This window comes from Piliocolobus tephrosceles, chromosome 3 (assembly GCF_002776525.5).
Source record: "Piliocolobus tephrosceles isolate RC106 chromosome 3, ASM277652v3, whole genome shotgun sequence".
NCBI lineage: Eukaryota > Metazoa > Chordata > Mammalia > Primates > Cercopithecidae > Piliocolobus > Piliocolobus tephrosceles.
The window spans coordinates 178,274,775-178,283,794 of NC_045436.1; the positions used below are offsets into that span (position 1 = coordinate 178,274,775).

Sequence of the window (9,020 nt, forward strand, 5' to 3'; positions counted from 1 at the left end):
GAGGACAATGGCTCCCACTGTGCAAGGAGGGCAGTGCCCGTCCTGGGCAGCACAGGGGCCCCCAGGTGTGTCCTGCTCCCGGGCCGGCTGGCAACTAACTAACTGCCTCCTGGTCTCAAGCAGAGGAGCCGGACACTGTCAGGGGGCAAGCGTTATGCCACTTTGTACATGCTGTTCCTCCCGCCCAGAACGCGCTAGAAAGCCATGTCCCAGCACATCATCACCCCCTGACCTGGAAATGCCACCTGCCCTTCAGTGCCCGGACCACATGTCCACCTGTGGCCTCTGCCGCCGCCATCCACCTGTGCCGTGAAGGGGGTCTCTCCTCCTGCTGACCCCTCTCAATTGCCTTTCATCGCAACACAGATAGCAAGAGCTCCAAGCCAGGCAGTCTAGTTCAAATCCCCAAACCTCCTAAGTGTGGTGCATAATCAGAACTGAACAGGCCACCCGTCCCTGCCCTGAGTTCCCAGCCAATTGATGTAGCAGTCAGGAGTGTGAGTTTGGCAGGCTGCATTCAAAACCCAGCTCTCTCCCTTACAAACCATGTGACACTGAGCAAGCACCTCAGCCTCAGTTTTCTCCTCTGTAAAATGAGGAAATAGTATACATAACACTAGTTTGGGGCATCTCTAATAAGATGCACGTAGCTTCATGTCCGGCATATAGTATTATAGTATGTAGCCAATAAATGGTGAATCATAACAATGGCTATTGTGTTTGTTTTGTAATTATTTCATCCTAAAGTACATGTAGATCATTCTGCCCAAGGGCTTACTGGTGAAATGTCTGTCTTTGCAAGATCCGATATAACTAACAGGACTCCCCAGAGTGCGAGGGATGCGCAGACTCCTCCAGCAGCTCCAGACTCTCTCCTGAGAAGCAGCTAGGTCCCTCAGTGGCATCCAAGACACTGGGAAAGGAGAGTCCACATTTCAAGGCAGACACAGCCTTGCTCTTCAACTTTGTATGTCTAGAATCTAATGTCACCCTGGCACATAACAGGGATCAGCCAATACTCGCTGAACAAAAGGAAAAAATGTTCAGCCTCATTGGTATGCAGACGTGAATTACAACAAATATTTTTCATCTTTGATATTTGCAAAGGTCAAACAAATTAGACTACCTAATGTTGATCAGCATGTGGTAAAAGAGAAAAACTTTCTGGAGAATAATCTGCCAATGTGTGTCAACAATATTAAAAATGTTCGTGATCTTTGTATGAAATAGCACGTGTGGAATTCCTTCTGAAGAGAATCATTCCAAGGTTAGGAGGAAGAATAGGAGTAGGGGGTCTTCACACACACAAATGGTGTTCATTCCTGCAGTGTTAGTTATGAAAACAAGAAGGAGAGAGAGCGAGAGAGAGAGGAAGAGAGGAAGGAAGGAAGGAGGGAGGGAGGGAGGGAGGGAGGGAGGGAGGGGAGGGAGGGGAGGGAACTAAATATCCAGCCATAAGGAGATGATTAATTGAACTACTGAATGATGACACATTTATCACAGGAATAGTATGCAGCCAATAAAATGATGGTTGTAAATACATGTACCGTGTGACTTGGGGGCAGGACCGAGGTAACCAGTCACCCTTCTTCCTTGCTGGGACTTAGGATTACACAGAAAAGATTGGAGGAAGACAGAAAAGACAGGAATAAAAAAATCTACTTTATTAACGGTAAATCTGTAGGAAAAAAAAAAAAAACAGCTACAGACCTCTACTCCACCTCCCCACCCCTTGGTCCTGTGGGGAGAGGTAGGTCTAACATCTAGCCTGTAAAATAAAAGAACTGTTGGCCTCTCCCCTGTAGAGCAACCTGAAGTCAGAGGCCCATGGACCCAATGGGTGAGGGAGGAGCACAGACCTTTAATATTGTAACCCCTCCCCATAGGGAAGAGCCACCCAGTGGATGGCAGGCTCTCACCATTTCCACCAATCACGAAAGCCAAGGGGGTAGAAGGCAGAGCCAAGGAGTTCACCGACCCAGAGTTCCAGCAAAGTAGGGTCAACCCTATAATTTGTGGGGCACAAGGAAAAATGAAAATGCAGAGCCCCTTGTTCAAGAAGCAAAGGAAAAGCATCATGAAAGATACTAAGACACAAAGCCTTTTCATGCCATCCATATTTTGTCATGGGGTTATTTGCTATTTAATGTCAATTGAAATTAAAAAAAAAAAAAAAGCTTAAACTCTTACCATGCATTTTATCACTCACCATTCTGTTGTGCACTTCCAATTTTAAATGCAAACTTAAGAGCATGTAACGAACGTAGACTCACCGAAATGCACAAGTTATATTTCGCAGATGGATTTTTTTCTTACCAGAGCAGAAGAAACTAACTTAACTGTTCTTATTTCACTTCTAGATATGTGTACATTCTACCAACACCCTCTACCCTTGGTTCAATAATAAACAAGGAAGGACTAGGAGGAAAAGGAACTATTTTTCCCTTCCCTTCTGTGTCATTTTCACTGTCAGTGATTGGCAAATATGGGCACGTAACACACGTTAAGAAAGGACACCATTGGGTTCCTGCGCCATTCGTGTTTCTTAAAAGTCACTGCATTAGAACATCAGTGCCTTGGATCATCAGTTGAAAGCGTGGCCCCTGCCTGTGAAACTGCAGACGCACTGAGAAGGTGCATGAGCTGTCCACTGTGCGTGGGGCTCAGACGTCCAAGCGAACACAGGGTAGCGTGCTGTGGGAGCCACCGTGTGAAACCACAGACTTGCCTGCCGCACATGCCCCTCTGCTCATTCCCAGGCTCCCCCGTCCCAACACACTTCACTTACAAAACACAGGATCCAAAGTGAAATTCTTAAAAATGTGAAGATAGTAACAGCAGAGCATGAACCCAAGCACAGGTCCTTCTGAGTGTGGGGTCCTAGATGACCACACAGGTTGCATACCCATGAAACCAGCCCTGGAGCAAAGCCCTGGAAAATTCTTATAATCTCAGGCCAAACCAGAAAAGTAGCCTTCAAAATTGTTGATACAGACAGATGATAGTTTTCATTAAAAATAGACACGAGCATTAAAAAAAGACTGGAAGGAGGCCGGGCGCGGTGGCTCAAGCCTGTAATCCCAGCACTTTGGGAGGCCGAGATGGGTGGATCATGAGGTCAGGAGATCGAGACCATCCTGGCTAACACGGTGAAACCCCGTCTCTACTAAAAAATACAAAAAACTAGCCGGGCGAGGTGGCAGGTGCCTGTAGTCCCAGCTTACTCAGGAGGCTGAGGCAGGGGAATGGCATAAACCCGGGAGGCGGAGCTTGCAGTGAGCTGAGATCCGGCCACTGTACTCCAGCCTGGGCGACAGAGCGAGACCCCGTCTCAAAAAAAAAAAAAAAAAAGACTGGAAGGAAATACCCCAGTTGCCGAAAGTGTGGCCCTCCGCTTGGTGGACTCGCAGGAGTTCACTGTCCTTCTGTTACTCCCCACCACGCTCTCCATGGAACCTAGCACTTCATACAGTGGCTCTTCCAGTCTCAAGGCCTAAATACTTCTTACCAAACATCCCTTAGCTCTGCAAGCTTTAAGGATAAATACTAAAAACTGTAGCAACAGCAATAGCTAGGAGATGGAGTGGAAAAATTTTATTAGAATTTGATTTCCATCTTCCAGAAAGAAAATGAGAAAAACCCTGCTCTGTGACTGCACCAAGCTTTAAGTTCGGGTTGATTAAAAAGAAATGAGTACATTGCTTACAGCAGGGCCGTGGGAGCTGGCCTACACTACAGTTTGGGGAAACTGACAGCGGTCGCCTTTTACACGTGTAGAACTTCAGAGTCCACATGCCCTTGGTTCCTTTGAGCCTCATGACAACCCAGGGCACTAGATGGTACAGGGAAACTGAGGCTCAGAAACTGAAGTGATTTGACAGAGGACACCCCAGCACTGAAATGGGGCCCACACCCACTGTGAAGCCCAAGGGAAGCTTATGTAAGTGGCATTTCCAAACGGAAGCAAAAGGAACACAGAATCTGAACAGTCCACATCTCGATTTTCAAAAGTCAAAGGCTGACTCTCCCTAATCTCCCTCTGTGCCACCACTAATGTCTCTCCTCTTAGCCTCAGTTTCCCCATAGGTTGGGGGTGGAAGTTGGGCTAGCCAGTCTGATGACAATTCTAAGGGCTAATCTAACTCTGGCCCCTAAAGAACAGACATCACCACTTACCGATTATATTTATTATGAATAAACTGAGGCTCAGAGAGACCGTATGACCAGCCCAATATGACAGACCCAGGGTCAGACCTCACCAGGAACCCAGATCTCCCGACACCAGATCTTAGGCTCTCTTATCTGGCCAAAAATACCCCCTCAATAGGACTGAGGAAGGAAAATCAGAAATTGGTAACCTCGACTTGAGTGAAATGAAAGAGGGTTCTCAAAACAGAAAGCAAACAAAAATCCCTCTGGGTTTTATGTGTCTCGAGCCTTAGCTGTGGGTTACAGATTAGCCTCCTGGTTTTCTTGATAGGCAGTCAGGGCTGTGTGAGTTGGGGTGCCATTGGCTGCAAGTAACAGAGACTTGAAATTACACAACGAAAAGGAAAAGTACCAGCTCATGTAACTGGAAGTTCAGAAGTGGGCTGGACATCAGGCCTGAATGCCCTGGATCTCACTCTCTCTCTGCCCTGCGATCAACGGTGTTGGCCCCATGGTGTTGGCCCTCATGGTGTCAAGATGGCTGCCGGCCACCACAGGGTTTCCCTGTTCCCATCACAAGAGAGGGACTAACTTACCTGCGGTTCTCCCTATTTTCCACTCAACCTCCAGAACTGACTCCCACATCCATTCTGGAACCAGTCACTGCAAGGGGAATGAGATCATCCTTGCACTGATCAGATCCAGCTATGGCCTGAGATCTCTTACTAGGAACCATATGTGTTCTCCTTGGGAGAAGAGAGGCTAACTGTTGTGGGTATCAGCTGCAATGTCCACCATAAGGGTGCAGATTTCACTGAATGCTGAGTCTCCCACAAGCAGCACCTCCTCTTCAGTGTGGTTTCCTGGGCAGAAAACAGATGGTATCCAGGGCACAACCTGCAGACAATTCCATGCAGGAAAACCTGCCTGCCTGCTGCGTTCAGACAGGCCCAGGACCCCATGCTGACCTTAGCAATTCCCAAGCACCCTTCACTTCCTCAACTATAAAATGAGGACAACTCTGTGGGAATAAACAGACTACTCTGAAATCACGCAGGACATCTAGGGATGGGAGTCAGGAAAACATGGGTACATCCTTTTGCAGATGCAAAAAGCACGAGTGTCCAACAGAGTGTGATGGCTGAGATGCTCAAACGAGGGGAAGCTGTGCCTCTGGCCTCAGCTGAAAAGCATGCTCTGGAAGTGCCTGACCTGTCAGGCACATGAGAGTGACTGTTGCTTCCCAGAGAGACCCAATCACAACAGGATCTACCTGGTCAGCCTCAACCACCTCGCCTTGGCTGAGCTCCTGTGTCTTGGTCATCACTGCCTGCCCAGGGGAGGATGTGCTTGGCAAATGGTGCTAAGCAAAGGAAGGATGGATGGGTTTTGTAAGTTCAGTCTAGTCTGGAAATGCTTATTCAACTCGCCCTAAAGCTAAGTACCAGGGCCTGCCGCAAAAAGAGAAAGAACAGAACCAGGAAGAGTCCTTCCTGGAACCATATCCAGCTCCTGAGAACTGTCTAACTAGATGGAGACTTCCTAGCAACCTCCAGGCCCTATCAGCTGCTCTTCTCTCCCCACACCCTGACCCTATTCATGCAAAGTTCTCTGTGCCCCCAGGTGGCCTGCATATGCACCTAACGATCACCACAACCCTCAATGCAGTTGAGCCCAGCCAAGAGTAAGCCCCCTAACCCTGCCACCAAAAAAAAAAAAAAAAAAAAAAAAATCCAACCTGCTCTGACTGATTCACACCAACATGTGAAGTACTAACAAAACCTAAACTCTTCCCAAGATGTTTGAGATTTTACAAGAGACTCAGGAACTCAAGCAGGGCTCCCGTGGGTAAAGATGACATTTGACATGGGGCCCAAAGGATGAGAAGGAGTCAGTGGCGACAAAGGCAGGAGGTGGGTGTTCCAGGGAGAGGAACAGCCAGTGCAAACGCCCTGAAGCAAGAAAGAAAATGGCCTGCTCAAGGAGCAGGAGGTAGATCAGAGTAGCTGGGGTGTGGTGGGGAAGTGTAGTAGACGCAACCACAGGTAGAACAGGAGTTTGTGCACCTAGCTTTTTCTCAAACTGAGTTTTTTAGCATCCACTATTTGCCCACAGGCTCTCCCAGTTACAAGCCATATAAATAATAACAATGCCATGTGTTAAACGCCTCCAACAAGCCAAGCACTGTGCTGGACACTTTCTATATTAGCAAAATCACTGATCATCCCAGCAACCCTGTATGAAAGATTGTTATTATTTCTCCCTTTACAAAGGGAAAGTGAAGCTCAGGAAGGTGTAGTAACTTGTCCAAGGCTGCACAGCAGTCAGGAGTCAGAGGCAGGATTTTAACATGATTCAAATCTGACATTCTGACCTTCCCTGTGCGCTGAGCATAAAATATAATCAGGATGCGAAAGTGCATTTTTCATTAGGGAGGCCAAAACTCTACCTATTATAATGATGATGATTATTTCTTGTTCCGATTCTGCTCTCTGCATCTGCAGCACCTGAGCCCTATGCCCTGCACACACTGGCACTCAGTCTGGACCAGGGACGAGGCCAGGCCTTGGTTTGTTCATCTAAAGGTGGGGATAAGGCATAGGTGGGTCTTCGAATGAGGTCCCAGCACACAGCAGGTGCTCAGCATCCTTTGGCTGCGTGTTAGCAACGCACAGCTCCGAACGGCTCCTTCATCACCACTGCACCTGCTCCTCACAGAAACCCCCAGACCCTGAGGGCAGGATTCACTCCCATTTCACAGATGGGGAGACTGAGCCCTGGTGAGAAGACAGACCTCAAGGTCACATAGCTCCCTGATAGAACACAGGCCGCACAAGGGCAGGGAGTCTTTGTCCAGTCCCCAGGGATAAAACAGTGCCTGGCACGCAGCAGGTGCTCAGTAAATATCTGGTGTCTGAATCTGAATGAAGGATTGGATAGCACTGCTCTGACTCCCAGAACTGTGCCGTCCCGGTTGCTGTCCCCTGCTGAGAGCTGGTGAAATTATTAAAGAAAAGGGTGCAGAGGGAATTAATGTTTGAAAATGTCCACCGTGGCGCTTTTTACACCTAGTCCCACAACAAGCCCTGCACCCCAGCTCATCATCATCCCCAACGTAGAGATGAGCAAACAGAGGCTTGCTCCAGGAAGCCAGACCACAGCGAGCCTGGGAGCAGGAAGCAGCGGGGCAACCTGCCAAGATCCGCTCTCGGCCTGAGCCACCGAGGCACGGGCCAGCAACCCGGCGGCTTCCTCCAACCCTCTGTCGCTGCAGGCTGCGAGCAGAAAGCACATCCCGGACCCACGCTGATCCCAACTCAGCCTCACCGAGGCAGGCGACAAAGGGCCGCTCTCAGCTCCCCCGGCCTCCCAAAGCCGCAGCCGGGTCAGAGCCTCACTGGCCCGGAGGCTCGGGCAGCCCTGCCCCTCTCCCGCACACACCCAGCGGCGAAGCGTGACTCAGCGGTTCTCCCGCCGGGAGCGGGCGCGGCCCCCGCAGCCTCCCTCTGCCCAGGTCCCACGCCCAGCCTCTGCCTCCCAGGCCAGGGCGCCCCAAGCCCGCCCGCGCTGCGCAACGCGGGCCTCCAGCTCCGCTCTGCCTCATTTCCGGCAGAGCCAGGCTTCGAGGAGGCGGACCCAGCCGCAGGAGCCCGGTCCCCGCCTCCCGGCCCACTCGGTCTCCCTGACACAGGCACCCACGCGCACCTGCCCCGCGGGACCCGTGCCCAGGGCCCCTCCCACTGGGGCACCCACCCAGGGTACCCGTGCACACTTCTGCGGCCGGGCCGGCAGCCCGTGGGTTAGCGGCTGACCGTCCCCGCATCCGGGCAGGGCACCAGCACAGGCGTCCCCGCGCCCAGACCTCCCGGTCCCCATTCTCCATCGGGGTCACTCCGCGGGCCCTGCCTGCGCGCGGAAGCTGTACCCACTGTTCCCCTAGCAAGGCAGAGCAGGGGGCCCCGGAAGTTCCCGGCCTGTAAGAGCGGGGCGCTGACCCACCAGCCTCTGGGTAGGGTGGAGGTGGGGGTTGGGTTTGTAGGGCCAACTTAGGGGATTTTAAACAGGGCCTATTTGGGATGACATGTCCCACTTTTTTGGAAAATCCCGACAGTTAGCCCAGCTGCTCCTGTCTCAATATAACTCACCAGGAATAAAAAGGCCAGCCCCAAACCAGCCGCCTTCTCCCTCCCATTCAGGGACCCTGCCTCTGGAGGACAGGGAGGGGCCCGGGCAGGCGGGCCTCCCAGGAGGATCTGGCAATGGATTATGTTTTTTCCCCCCAGGTCCCTCTTCTTCTCCAGGGAGAGGACAGCCTAGAAAATTCTGCGGGCTCCTGGCAGGGCTGAAATTGCAAATCCAGGGTTTTAAACCATTAAATTTCCCAGAGATTTCTTCACCAGATTAGCCACAGGCATGGCCTGTTAAAAAATTATGGTCAGGGCCGAATCAGGATACCACCTGGCCTGAGAGCGGAAAGCTGCCTCCCGGAGGGCGGCGCGGAGGAGGGCGCTGCCCTGTCCGGGCGCTGGGCAGCGGAGGCCGGTACCCTCGGGCTCCCTCCCTCCTGGGCCCCTGGCAGGGTGGGATGGGGTGGGATGGGATGGGGCGGGGGGACACGACACACATCGCGCGGTCCAAACCTTCGGAGGGCATTCGGTGCGACGGCATCCCCACGCCGCGGCCGGCCGGAGGGGTCTCAGACAACACGTACGTTACCTTCAGTCACATAGCTGTGGTCCCGCAGGAAGCTGTGGTTAATTTTCCGCGTGTCCGTGTCCTCGCCCATTGAAGGCCGTGCCCGGTGCTCTGGGCATGCCCCGCCGCCACACACCGATGCAATCCGCAGAGGTCGCGCCGGGCGCGCGGGCCAT

General features: G+C 51.8%; 1 protein-coding gene across 2 annotated transcripts in view; it reads right to left on the reverse strand.

Annotated features, from left to right (window-relative positions):
* The window catches only part of PPP2R2C (protein phosphatase 2 regulatory subunit Bgamma), a 148,325-nt gene extending 139,305 nt beyond the window's left edge, over positions 1-9,020 (reverse strand). Inside the window, exon 1 of one of the 2 annotated variants that reach the window (XM_023206880.1) lies at positions 8,790-9,020. In XM_023206880.1, coding sequence (XP_023062648.1) covers positions 8,790-8,817 — 28 coding nt within the window. In that variant the 5' untranslated portion in view covers positions 8,818-9,020. The remainder of the gene's footprint in view (positions 1-8,789) is intronic. The other variant, XM_023206879.1, reaches the window with a different exon arrangement.